Here is a 13,497-nt window from a genome sequence, read left to right on the forward strand (position 1 = left end):
TCTTTTAAAGTTAGCACTGTCAAGCAGAAGTGATGTTTATAAATAATATTAATGGTTATGTTGCGTCTATTTTTTCGGAATGCAATTTTGGAAGTGTAGATCATATATTTACCCTTTCCGTTAAAAAATAGTTCGGGTATCATTTCTTGAATATATGAATCACTGATGTCAAAAAGATGGACGATAGAACAGGAATAGTAAAATTATCATCCCAGTTAAATATATCAATACCTTCACTTAAAGCCCCAACCAATCCTCCTAACCAACATAATGTGTGCAAACTTAGCCTACTCGAATCAGAACTCCATAAGATTTCACCTGGTTTATTGACGTAGGAAAAGTGAGGGACAAAAAATCCGTAGAATGTTAAACATGTTAAGAATCCAACAATAAATGCTGCAATCGAGCCAGCTAATGATTTGTTTCTTGCCAGTTTGGGTGTTAAATATCCATATTTCCTGCCAAACGTGGAAGCAGCTGTATCTGACCAACTTAAAAGAAATAGCGAAATTAATGCTACATCTTTTGAAAAGAAGCTGAAGGAAAATATTAGACCTAAAATATACCACAACACCCCATTATAAGTATGTATTTCCTTTTTCCTCATCAAGGCCCCTACTGTCGCACAGTATAGCTTATTAAAGTATGGCCAATGCAGTCTTATAACGTCCAATATAAATATTATAGTAAAGGCAATAATTAACGGAAGTGCAACTTTCTTATAATCTATACCTTGGGTGTAAAGATAAAGCGTTATGAATCCGATTGATGAGTGGAAGACTTTTCTCGGGATTTCATGCTTCGTTACAAAGTCACCAAACCATTCGTGTGATTTCAAATGTATCTCTGTTACGGGAAGATGAACGTCGTCGTCATTAGCCTTCTCTACCGACGATTCTTTGTCTTTATTTACATGTATTTTTTTATAGGATCTGTTTCTGATCTCCTCCGTGTTCTCCGAAACCTGGATTACAGTATTATCGACTGATGGCATTAGGTTAGATTGGTCAATCATTACAACTTCTACCATTTCTCTTCTGTTGAATATTTTGGATCTACTTAACACTTTGGGAATGGGTCCACGTCGATTTATGTACAAAAGTTGATGCGCTACGTAACTTTCATATGGAAATTGGCAGTTTCAAAAAAATATCTGTCGATATTATTACCCAGCTTTTGCAACAAGAAAAAACTGACGACATAAATTAGTTGATATTATAAAATTACGCCCAACTTCATTATATGTTGAGGGAATTCACATTTTTAAAGAATTATTAATCGTTCACGCAGGTCTCCTTAAAATCTACAAAATGAATTTATACAAATAAACAATACTAGACATAGTAATAATACATTTAAAATATTTTACCAAATTAGTAGAAGGTAGATGGTCTCTTGTAAGAGAAGGTCTTGGTAGACTTTTGGACTCTGTGTGGTAATGGGAACTTCAAATCCTTGGTCAAGAATTGCTTGACGTATTGTCTCTTGACATCAGCAGTCTTTTCAATTTCAGCAACCTTCAAGATGTGAATAGATCTGAATCTGGTTCTGTGTCTAGCAGCCATATCTTGGTATAAGGTTTCGACAGCAGCAACTCTGGTGACATCTCTGATTTCCTTGTACATGTTGTGGGTACCGGATCTGGAATCGTATCTAACCCAGACACCGAAGTTCTTAACCTTGGTTGGGTGAGCTTCGTGGATTTGGTTAATGGAGACAACTTCACCAGAAGCCTTCTTAACCTTGTGCAACTTTTGCAAGAAGTACCAGTAACGAGACTTGGCAACAACTTCATTCTTGGCAAAGATTCTCATTCTGAACAACTTTGGTTCTGGAACGGATTCAGTTGGTAAACGACGACCAATAACTTGGTATTCCTTATAGTTAGCCACTAAAGTAAAATTGGAAATGAAATAAGATTCATTTAAATTAATGTTAGTATTCCGTATTCACGTATTTATTCGAGGCCTCCTTTGCTAGTTGCATATGGTAATCAACAATTGTTTCAATTTGCTATTTTCTTATTAACAATGGTTTCCGTCGTCAACCTTTATCGAAGTTTCGACCTTAAATGGGTGTATATTCTCAAGTGTTATCAAACGAGCTTATTAAGATTAATTGATTTGTCTCTCATCTTAACTCTGAAATCAAACACCCTAGTAAATTCATGTTTAGTTGATTATTTCCTCTATTGAGTTATTCTAGTGCTACCACATCTCATTTTCTCTGAACAGGATTAATCTCAAATTATCACACATTGTTGACGTACTAAACGCTCCATACACTTTTGCAGAAGATCCTCCTCTTGATATAATTGGATACTCACTTTTTCTATACTGTACTTCCTTGTTTTCACAATCGCTTAAGTTTTAAAATAAGTTCACTATTAAATTTAATAAGCTACGATTTTCTATAGTATTGTTACGTTTACAGGAGGTATGAACCTAACGGGGAAGCCCTCTGTGGAAGGAAGCGGAGGAAGATTTAGGCTGAAGGCTAGAAGGAGAAACGCTTAGTTTCTTTCCAGACGCGAACTGAGATTTTTCTAGAAAAAATGTTTTTGGAAGAAATCTCGTCTAAAATTTCTCAGAGTTTTGGTTTTGTGAATGTACGGATGCACAGTCTTGAAAATATTATAGAGATTTAGTTCAAATGGTGAGAATAAAATAGGTAGGGCATATATTATAGTTATTTAAATGAATATTATTTACGTATATAAATTCTGGTAAAGAAACGCAAAAGCTCGCTTGAATAATATCCTCCTGCAGAGCAAATAATGTATAGAAGAGATAGTTCTGTTGTATCATGGCCGGTTAATCTGCAAGCCTTAATTGCTTCTTCCTTCCAATGTTGCGATTGGATCTTTAGAGTTCCCATTATCAGTAGCATTATTACTTTGAGGATTCAAATTGGAAAAGTTTTGAGTTTTCTTTGGATTTGCTTTGTACTTACTCACTACTTGTGAATAAGACTCATTTCCATTAAAAATCAAACTGTTAACTTTCACTTTGTCATCAAATTTTGGTAAGGTCACATCATTAACAGAATTCTTTGATTCTTCAGGTCTTGTCTCTTCCTCTTTCTTTTTCTTCCATATCGTCTGAATCATTTCCTCTTTTAATGTCTTAATGGTGTTCCATTTAGCCACAATGGAATGCTTGAGACATAAATCTTTCATTTGATCTAATTCTTTGTTGAATACATCATTCATGTGAATTATGCTTTTGCATGGCAATAGGGCAGCTGACATTAACATTTTAGAAAAAACACTGGAACTCAATTTCAAAGACCTATTGATTTCAGATTTAAAGGTAACAACAGGCATTTCATTTCCAGTTGAGAAATATTTAATAGAAACATTCTCAATTCTATTGTTGATAGGCAAAAGTAATGGATCTAATTTATTTCTAATACCCGGTTTTGAATCTTTGACTTCCTTTTTGGTTTTTACCTGACCTTCAGAATTGATAGGATTATCATCTAAAGTCTTGTTTTTACTCTTAAATTTCTTGACTCTCTCCTTTGTCTTCTTTACTGGAAGCAATAATGTGTCGCCAATTTTCTCATAGGACAACGTTTTTAAAGATGGGATCATTCTATCTGTTAAAGTTAAAGTTGAATCAGAGATGTTGTCTAGGAAAGTGGTCACTGGGGACATATATTGAACAGTTTTAGAAAAAACAATCTTCTTGGTCGCCGATTCTGAATTGGCCACAATAATTCTAGTTATTGAACATTTTTCTAAGGATTGTTTTGTTTCTCTCACCAAAATGTAACTTCTCAAATGATTAACTGTCTTAAAGATGGAAGGGTCTTGAATCCACCTTTCTTCATTGTTAACAGAATCATTACAATCCACTGGAATATTTTCGTTTGTGGGATCATTAGAATCCGAAGGTTGATTTACTTTCTGTTTGGAATTAGAATTTCCTTCTTGCAAATTTTTTTGATAAATAGAGTCACTATTACTTTCTTCCATTGTGTTTGTACTTCTTTCGTTTCCAGAGGAGGACAGAATTATTGGCTGTTTAGTTGCTGAGTTTGCCATATGTTTCTTGTTAAAGAAGCCAGACATAATATTCTAGCTAATATCTTGAGAACAACTAAAGTGTAGGATACTTCTTTTGTGTTAGAAGAAATTATAATGTATGTTGTTAATGGAACAAGATTTTATTTGTCCTTCCATTCCTCCTTTTATAATTTTACAAGTGAGTGTGTCACTGACACTTACTGGTCTTTGTGACAAAGATTATTACGTAAACAAAATCGTATGTAACGTTCACGTTTAGAGCAGGTAATCCCCATAACAATTGCTATTACCGAACTTTGGGCTTTATTTCTTCTGATTAAATAAGATCAAAGTGTTTACTGCATATAAGAATTTAAATAAACAAGACTACAAAGGTATTTAGTTAAGAAACTTCAAAGACTGCTGGATTCGGGAAAACGCCTTGACTAAAACCTTACGTACGTATGAGCATCTGGTTCCTGTTTTTGCAACTTCATTCACTTCAATACGTAATCAAACGATGAATGGAGACACTGGGCTGCCTCTTAGTCCTGAATCGTACAGTCGTTGTCAGTGTTACGCACGCACTGTACGATGTCAACAAACCGTCGTTGTTGGACAAGAAGCGGATCTGGCAACGCCTCCCTTCAGAAGAAACCATCGTAGCCACTACAATCAGGCCATATATCAACTGAACACCTTCCCGTTTCCATCTCCAGACTCGTAAGTGATCGGTTCCTCATCCGCGGTTGTTCTTTGTTGGCAGAAATGTGTAATATAATTTCCAGTTCGGGTGAAAGGTAAACACGAAGCAGATCATCTTTTCCCAAAAAGGGAAATAGGAAAACAGTGATTTAAGCTTTTCGGTGAAATTCCGAAAGTGTCTGAACAAATTTGGGAAGTGAAACATTATTACCGTTGTAACGTTTTCCCAACACTTCTTCTATATAAGAACAATGGTAGTATACTTTTGACACTTTGTGAGGTATTTAAGAGCTGTGTGACCAACAAGATCAACTTTATAGAGATTCCTCATTCCAAAAACGCCAAGCTCAGCAAACTGAAGTATTACAAGAGGTAAAAATGGATCATTTAAAGGCTCCTGAACCGTTACTACTTTCAACGCCAAGATCAAAACTGATCACAGATGTTTCCTTACCCATTACACCAAACAAAAGGCTTAGGTCCCTAGATCCATTATCCATTTCCAATCTAACACCTTCTAAGAAATCTGCCAAATTGGCTCGCCCTTCGTTTAGAACTAGTTCCTACTCTGTTAAACCTCAAGTGTTAACTTTTAATACATTTGAAAATATGGATTCAGATTTGAACATTAACAAAAATATATATGATGATATTCTGAGTCACAGATTAAATTTGGATGGAGATTCTACTTCAGATTTCGGTTCCATAAGTCCTCTAAGTGATATATCATCTGTCCCCTCATCATCCTCATCGTCTCCCGACATTGCGTGTTCAGATCAAATGGATCCCTTCAGTATCGATACTTTTAATTGGACGGGGAAACATCTCATGAATAAGGAAACCTTAGAATTGAACCGTATGATTCAATCCTCCATGTTAAAACTGGATCATAATGTAACTTTAATGCCACCAATAGTAAGGAAAAGCCATCCTTGTCATAGAACAAAAACACCAACCAAAAGAATCTTAAACTTGGAAACTAGCTCTTTGAATCTTATTGTCAGTTCGTCGAGAGGATCATTGAAAGATGCAACGATATTTGCCACGGAAATCAATGCTTCCGCTCATCATGAGGACAATAAACTTCCTGTTATTTCTAACGTTTGGGAAAGAATTACAATCCCTGTGAACTCTAGTATAAAAGAAAAGCACAAGAAATTAAAGGAAAGATTCTTAAAGGATAATGATTTGGAAAATGAAAGTTCGGATGATTTTGACAGTGAAGATGTGGCTGATTTTCCAGATTGGAACGCTGAATATGAATCTGTAAATAATTGGAAGGAAATTCCAGATGCCGCCTTAATTAGAGGTTATGATTTTGAATATTTGGGTGGTAAGGAAACTTTCAATAAAAAAACTGATACCACCAGGGAGAAGAAACGTGTTAAATGGGCAGAGCAATTAGAATGCTAAAAACTGTAAATGATGATGAGATTTTTTTTGTATGTAATATTATTATTATTGCCGATCATCCTTGGTATAAAGAAAGACATTAAAATAGCAAAATGGGACATTGAATGAAATTAAACAAAACAAAAACACTAAAGACAATGATTACGAGGGAAAAAAAAATTCCATTCAAATATATTAGTATAAACGGACTAAAGCGAGCAATCCATGGAAACGAAAAATGGGTTCCGCTTAGTATTGTAACGATTATTTTTATAACATTAAGATAAAGAATTTGATATATAAACAGATAAAAACATATACATATTTTTTTTTAGTTTGTTTATTTTTCTTATATAGATTATATTTATTTATTTGGACAGGCAATTCGCAGTATTGCAATTAACCGCCTCATCTATTAAACAGTGTGAGTCTGACGTGGTTGCACCATATGCCGATGGTCTTGTGTTCACATTATCAGAAGCAGAACTGCCAACAGAGGAAGAGGAGGCAAAATCGTTTCTACCGCCAGCAATTCTAGAAAATCTTTGACGAAGATCAGAACTTACATCACCCGATATAAATTCTGGTTGTACAGTGGCTGAATGAATTCCATGATCATGGAAGATATTTCTAATTAATTTAGCAGATTCGATGAATTTATCAGGTGCACAATCAATTTGAACATGAATAGATGCGATGAATATGGATTCAGTTAAATTCCAGATATGGAAATCATGTACTGCCATGACACCTGGTACTGCAAGAATTTCCCTTTGGAGATCATCTGCTGATATATTCGATGGAGTTCCCTGTAATAATATTCTAGATGCCTTACGAGATAAAGGTAGAGCAGAGGAGAATATAATAAGTGTAATGACTAAGGAGACCACTGGATCGGTGTAAAACCTCCAAGAATAATCAGTCTTCCAAATAATAAGGGCTGCCAGTATAACACCAATATTACCTAACGCGTCACCCATGACATGTAAGAAGACACCGTGCATGTTTAAGGATCTATGAGTTTGTTTGCCCTTTTGTTTTCTAGTTGGTGATTGTTGTTGTGAAGTATGTTTCTTGTCATTGTTATTCAATAGGGAAGTACTTTCTGATGCCAATCTCTCCACCACTGCATTAGGCATGACGCCGGTTAAATCTTCATCACTTATGCTTATACCAGGTGTTGGGGAATGGGAATGGGAATGGTCATGAGAATGGGCATGTGAGTGAGATTCTTCGTGAATCTGACCTCCAGATTCTAAATCTTCGATACCAGAGTGAGAATGTCCATGACCATGGCCATGTTCATGGAATAGTACTAGCCCGACCATATTAGAGACCAAACCAGCACACCCAACATACAGGACGAGTCTGGGGTTTTCAATTGCAGGTGGTTCAATCAATCTTTGCAATGCTTCAATGAGAATGGAAAAGCATAATGCAATCAAGAAGACTGCATTAATCAGAGCCCCCAATATTTCAGCTCTCTTCCAACCATATGTGTATTTGGCATCGGCGTCTCTATTTTTAGCCACGTTTACCGCCCATAAGGCGACCAAGAGTGAGAATATATCGTTCAACATGTGGAAAGAGTCTGCTATCAGGGCCAAAGAATGGGACATGTACCCAATAGTAATTTCCAGGATGAAGAACACTGAATCCAGTGCCAACAGTGAGACGATTCTCAGTTCCTTACCTGATATCATTGGTATTTTAAATTAGGTTTAATGAAATTTTCTGTTGAGTATTCAATAGCACCTTTTCTGAATTCCGGAGTTGGATACGGAGACACTTATGCTGTTTATTGTTATCGATTGAATATAATGCCCTTGAAATAGAGTGAGTCGTATACGAACTGCCAAGCTTGTTTTCTTGGTCCATCGATGGAATGTTCCTGGTTTCTTAAGTACAAATTTGTCAAGAGCGAAGAGAAACGCACCCAGATTTTCAGCGGCGATTCGGAAAGGAACCTTGTGCGTAACCTTAGTGAGATTTGTCTTGCTAGAGATAACACCATTGTCTTCAGTTGGAGATAGGAGTAATACGGTGGGTAAGGGTTTAGAAAGACTCATATTTTTCCTAAAATAACCTAATTTAACCACTGTGAGGATGCAAACTATTCTCTGGGAGGCAAGGTGAGTATGACACGTGGGGGGTTCGCCGTATTGTCTTCACCGTCACTGGAATACTCATTCAACAAGAGATATGGAAATGTGCATTCATGGCTGACTGCTTTTCTCTGTTCCTTTCGTTATGTGGATCTTATTAGTGCTATACTTATTTACATGTAGAAAAAATAAACTTATTCTATCTAAATGGTCAGGCGGTGGAACAACCCTTAACGTTACACAACCTCATACTATAATATATAATCCAGTTAGGTTCATCATCACGTGTATATCAGTAATATAAGGTTAACCGTCATTATTAGGATACCAAGTAAAGTGCATTTCAGAATGCCATCAGTTGAAACTGTTACTAAAGTCTTTCCCATTTGATCTAACCCCAGACATGTAGCAGCCATAGCAAATATAAATGTAAAAAAGCAGTTAACCAGTGAGAGGGTTAAAATGGCTGCAGCTATCATTGCTCGTTTCCAGGAATTCCTTGGTAAAGAAACTAAGGAATCAGTCTTTATAGTCTCGACATCGTGGGAAAAAATACTGTCTACTACTTCAATGGTCTCATTTCTGGGCAGTGGGTGTTGCTCTATAGTGTGTGATGATAATGGCGTATTGGTATCAGCTCTTCCTGTCTTGGGTGAATAAAAATCCTGACATCTTCTGTTGGTACGGAACGAAAAAATGCAAACTAAAACAACGTACAATCAATAGCACACACCCAACAACTTACTATTTGATTGTGTACGTTGTTTCCCAGGAATCAGTTTCATTGCTGCTAAGATATTATTATTTAGTTTGAGGCTAGCTTAGAAGTACGATACTATTGAAGAGATGACAGACGACTCCTTTTTATATGAATGGAACTTGGCAATTCTACTCTCCGAGATTTCAGTTCGGAGTGTACTCAAGAGAAAAAATCAGATATCTCGAAAAATGATTTAACGACATTGCTATTGGCTCTCACTCACGAGATGCTCATTGTAGAGGGAATTGTTAATAAAATAAAACAATTGATGAACTATGAACTAGTGCCGACAGAGGAGCAATTGGAAAATGACGCATGAGTTGCAAGAGCTTTTAAGTTTCAAAACTACGAAGCTCTGAACCTACTACTCCTTACAGTAATATTATTTTTCATTTAACTTTTAAGCAATATATGTAACTTTAAGTTTACTTTGCAGTACTTGCCAGTAATTTTTTCTGATAGTACTATTTTAACGTGCTCAATCATGCATGAACTTAATTGACTTTCACCCTCAATTAATACTCTACCAAGAAAATGTCCAATGTAAATTAAACATAGAGGTATAAGCATGAAATATCTTTTCCTTGGATATATTAACGTCAACCGTTTGCTATCACATATCCATTTACTTTTTATAACGACAGTAAATAAACCATTCCACGTCACTGGAACAGGATGTCCATCCAAACTGAGGTGGAGAGTGGTAAAATTGTGGAAGGTGAGAAAAGAGCTGCAAGTCCGGCAAGTTCTTCCATTGAAAGAGAAGCTTGGCAATACAAGACGTTAGCGTATGTGAAATCTGTAAGTAATTATTGGGCCCAAGAATCTACAATATTATCGTATATTGAAGTAAAGAGTAAGTGAGTGACAGAGTAGTGAATAATACTGGGCGTATAGAAAGCTTATATGGAGGATAGGTACCTATATATCTATGCGTTCACTTATCTCGGTTGAACGCAATTAGCGCTCATCTCGTTATCAAGCTTAACAGAAAAAAACAAAGCAAAGTAAAAAAAATAAAGGAATATTAATTTTCATTTATGTATAGGTATAAGGATATAAAAAAAAATTAAGTAGAGTTAGTTAAGGGGTTATAAATAAATTAATTATTAAATCGATTAATTCGATTTATTATATTCAACAGCTTTTAAACAACAGAGAAAAAAAGTGTAATTAAGTTGGGAAAGTATTAATGAATCCACGTAGGTGAGAAAGAGAGAAAGAGAAAAAAAGAATGGGGGATCCATAAATCAATGATTAATCAATAATCATTTTAAACAGAGGCCTCAGCGGTATTTTCACCTTCATTTTCATTTTGGAAAGCGGTGGCACCGGAAGCTCTTGGAGAATCAGGTTGAACTTCCTTACCGTGACTTTCGTCATCACCAGCATTAGCTTCTTCGTCATTATGTTTGTGGACGGACCAGTGGTTTTCACCCTTGGCACCGGTCATGGTGAAGTTTGGATTGTTACCACCCTTGTAGACTGAAACGACCAAGATAATTGGGTAGAAACAGAACAAACAGACATCTAGGACACCGTAGAAGACAGCTTCACCATCTGGTTGGATGACGTTACCACCTTCACATAAACCCCAACAAACGAAGTATAACCAAACGATCAACATGACGACCATGAAGCAGAAACTCTTCAATTGTAAGAATTTGTTTGAAGAGTTTGTGAAATATTGACGTCTAATCATGACATATTCAGTGACAAGCATGGCGAAGGCACCGAAAGTCCAGTACCCCCATTTGTAAGTGGAATGAATCAAAGTACCGATCAAAAGAGAGACGATCCAGATGGTAGTACCGAAGATTTGAACCAATAGGGATTCACAAAGTTCCAAAACGGAGATATCCTGGTCAGTGGAGGTAACGTTTGCTAATTCTTGCAAAACGATAAGTGCAGGCCATGAAAGGACCCAAGCGATAAATTTGGTGTAAAAGACTTGTCTGAAACCTGGAGTTTCACCGGACATGGAAGTCTTGACAGTCAAATGGTTAAATTCGGAATGAACACCAGCCCAACCCAAATTGGAAGCATAAGTGTAATAACTGAAGAACTCGTAGAAGGAGATTAAGATAGCTGGAGCCAAAGCGTATCTCATTAATCTTGTTGTTTTCTTTTCCAAGAAGAAGAAGATGAAGGCGTAAATGACTAAACAGAACCCAAACATGGCGAACACGGCCCACAACCAATCTGAACCATGTTCAGTGATATGGAAATCGACACCATATGGTTTGTTAATCTTCAAAGCTTCGTTACCAGAACGTTTAATAATATCAACAATTTCAGACATTAGTAAAAAAATTTAAATTGTATTTATTGTTTTTTCTAAGGACAAAAGAAAAAAAAGCACACAAGAGAGAGAAAATTACAATTGAGGTATTTGGGGTGAAAAACAAGATGTGAATAGGTGGTGCTTATATATGTTTTCAGTTTGTTTGGGGGGGCAAGGACGTTCCCGATTATTGAACGGTCGGGATGTTTGTTTACGACATGTCCATTTTGGATCCCTGTTGTGCATTGGTAATGCCGATAGAGCAATGGAGCCCCTTCAGCATAGAGCATCGAGTTGAATTGAGATGAACTGAACTGAGCTGAACTGAGCTGAGCTGAAGGAGGTTGCCAAGAATGTCCACGAGTCTGCTAAAGAAGTGAAATGGACAACAAAGATTGGTGGAGCCGCCGGAGTTCCCGGATGCCTGAGTACGTAATCACGGAGATGACTTCCCTCTGCAGGGTGCTGGGCCGGGTCCACACAGACTGCTGGTTCCTGTCCGGGCTGTTCTGGGGGCTGACGCGTGAGCCGGATCTCCGTAATCCCGGCCTGCAATGTCCTGCAAATCCTCGAACTTTTTGTTTTGGTTTTGTTTTGTTTTGCGTGGGATTACTTAATGGGGCCATTACTTGTTTTGCAATATTCAGGGGCATCTCTGTTTGTCTGGTTTTTCCCTCTTGGCGGTTGCGTACGTAAGCAGAACGAAACACAACAAATAAATAAATAAAAAAATAAATCCGCTTCGCACGAGTCTCGAATGGCCGCCAATCGGAATCAAATTTTTCACATGGACGAAAAAACGGTTCAATGACGCAGGGATAATTTGTTTACTTCCCGTACATACGTACTCCTCTTTCGTTGCTGCAACACTTCCCATTCCATCTTGACCGGTTCTACCTCTTTGACATAGCTCAATTGACTGCTTGATTGAACTGACCGCTTGACTGCTTGAAACACCCTACAGAACTAGCAAACAAACAAACAAACCATGGCAAAACAATACACCGTCGCCGTCGGAGAACCTGCTAACGAGCATGAAACTGCTCCAAGAAGAAACGCCAAGGCTGCAAAGGCTGCCCTAATCAGACCGGAAGGTATGAAATGCTCCACCGTTTACGAATTGGTCTTGGAATGCTGTCAGAAATGGGATCAAAGAAACTGTATGGGTTGGAGAGACACAGTGGAGATCTACGAGGAGAAAAAAACTGTCAAGAAATTGATCGATGGTAAGGAAACTCCAGTGGAGAAAACTTGGCTCTATTATCAATTATCTCATTACAACTACAACACTTTTAGGGAAATGATCGATATTATGCATGCCGTCGGTAAGGGGCTTATTAAGATTGGTATGAAACCTAATGGTGAGGATAGATTACATATTTATGCCTCCACGTCTCATAAATGGATGAAAATGTTTATTGGGTCCCAATCTCAGGCTATCCCCATCGTCACCGCTTATGATACCTTGGGTGAAAAGGGGCTCATTCATTCCATCTTACAAACTAATTCAAGCGCTATCTTTACCGATAATTCCTTATTATCCACTTTAATTAACCCATTGACAAAATGTAAATATATTAGATACGTGATCCATTTCGATGATATTGATCCCAAGGATAAGAGACAAAATGGGAAAATCTATCAAACGGCACAAACAGCAAAGGATGAAATCTTGAAAGTAAGACCAGACATTAAATTTTACTCATTTAATGAAATCTTGAAATTGGGCCAAAAGGCCGCAAAGGAAATTGAATTACATTTACCTAAACCAAATGATCTATCATGTATCATGTACACTTCAGGTTCCACGGGGGATCCAAAGGGTGTTGTATTAAAGCATTCCAATATCGTCGCTGGGATCGGAGGTGCTGCATTAAACGTTAAGAAGGCTGTCGGACCAGGTGATCGTGTCATCGCGTTCCTTCCCCTAGCTCATATCTTTGAAATGGCTTTCGAATTATTATCATTCGAATGGGGGTCATGTTTAGGTTATGCTAACGTAAAGACATTAACGAAAAATTCTGTAAGGAACTGTGAGGGTGATTTAGTGGAATTTAAACCAACAATTATGGTTGGTGTCGCTGCAGTTTGGGAAACTGTAAGGAAGGGGATTCTACAACAAATTAATGAATTACCATATTTAACTCAAAAATTCTTTTGGGCTGCATATTACGCTAAATTGAAAATGAACAACTATTCGATACCAGGTGGTAACACTATCGGGAATATTGTATTCAAAAAA

General features: G+C 37.0%; 6 protein-coding genes across 6 annotated transcripts; 1 reads left to right on the forward strand and 5 right to left on the reverse strand.

Annotated features, from left to right (window-relative positions):
• Positions 1–139: 139 nt before the first annotated feature.
• DGK1 (diacylglycerol kinase) lies at positions 140–1,030 on the reverse strand (the record flags this gene model as incomplete). Its single annotated transcript, XM_003674501.1, has 1 exon — positions 140–1,030. One exon carries the CDS (start codon positions 1,028–1,030, stop codon positions 140–142), a length of 891 nt encoding a protein of 296 aa, XP_003674549.1.
• Positions 1,031–1,373: 343 nt separating this feature from the next.
• On the reverse strand, positions 1,374–1,814 carry RPL20B (60S ribosomal protein eL20; the record flags this gene model as incomplete). The annotated part of the gene is made up of 1 exon (XM_003674502.1): positions 1,374–1,814. The coding sequence occupies one exon, from the start codon at positions 1,812–1,814 to the stop codon at positions 1,374–1,376; it is 441 nt and encodes a 146-aa protein (XP_003674550.1).
• A 1,013-nt stretch (positions 1,815–2,827) lies between these two features.
• Positions 2,828–4,075, reverse strand: SPS4 (Sps4p; the record flags this gene model as incomplete). Its single annotated transcript, XM_003674503.1, has 1 exon — positions 2,828–4,075. The coding sequence occupies one exon, from the start codon at positions 4,073–4,075 to the stop codon at positions 2,828–2,830; it is 1,248 nt and encodes a 415-aa protein (XP_003674551.1).
• Positions 4,076–5,092: 1,017 nt separating this feature from the next.
• Positions 5,093–6,127, forward strand: SFG1 (Sfg1p; the record flags this gene model as incomplete). Its single annotated transcript, XM_003674504.1, has 1 exon — positions 5,093–6,127. One exon carries the CDS (start codon positions 5,093–5,095, stop codon positions 6,125–6,127), a length of 1,035 nt encoding a protein of 344 aa, XP_003674552.1.
• A 347-nt stretch (positions 6,128–6,474) lies between these two features.
• On the reverse strand, positions 6,475–7,809 carry COT1 (metal cation transporter COT1; the record flags this gene model as incomplete). Its single annotated transcript, XM_003674505.1, has 1 exon — positions 6,475–7,809. One exon carries the CDS (start codon positions 7,807–7,809, stop codon positions 6,475–6,477), a length of 1,335 nt encoding a protein of 444 aa, XP_003674553.1.
• A 2,435-nt stretch (positions 7,810–10,244) lies between these two features.
• Positions 10,245–11,273, reverse strand: NCAS0B00930 (opsin family protein; the record flags this gene model as incomplete). The annotated part of the gene is made up of 1 exon (XM_003674506.1): positions 10,245–11,273. One exon carries the CDS (start codon positions 11,271–11,273, stop codon positions 10,245–10,247), a length of 1,029 nt encoding a protein of 342 aa, XP_003674554.1.
• Positions 11,274–13,497: the final 2,224 nt, after the last annotated feature.

The sequence above is a fragment of the Naumovozyma castellii genome, chromosome 2 (assembly GCF_000237345.1).
Source record: "Naumovozyma castellii chromosome 2, complete genome".
Lineage (NCBI taxonomy): Eukaryota > Fungi > Ascomycota > Saccharomycetes > Saccharomycetales > Saccharomycetaceae > Naumovozyma > Naumovozyma castellii.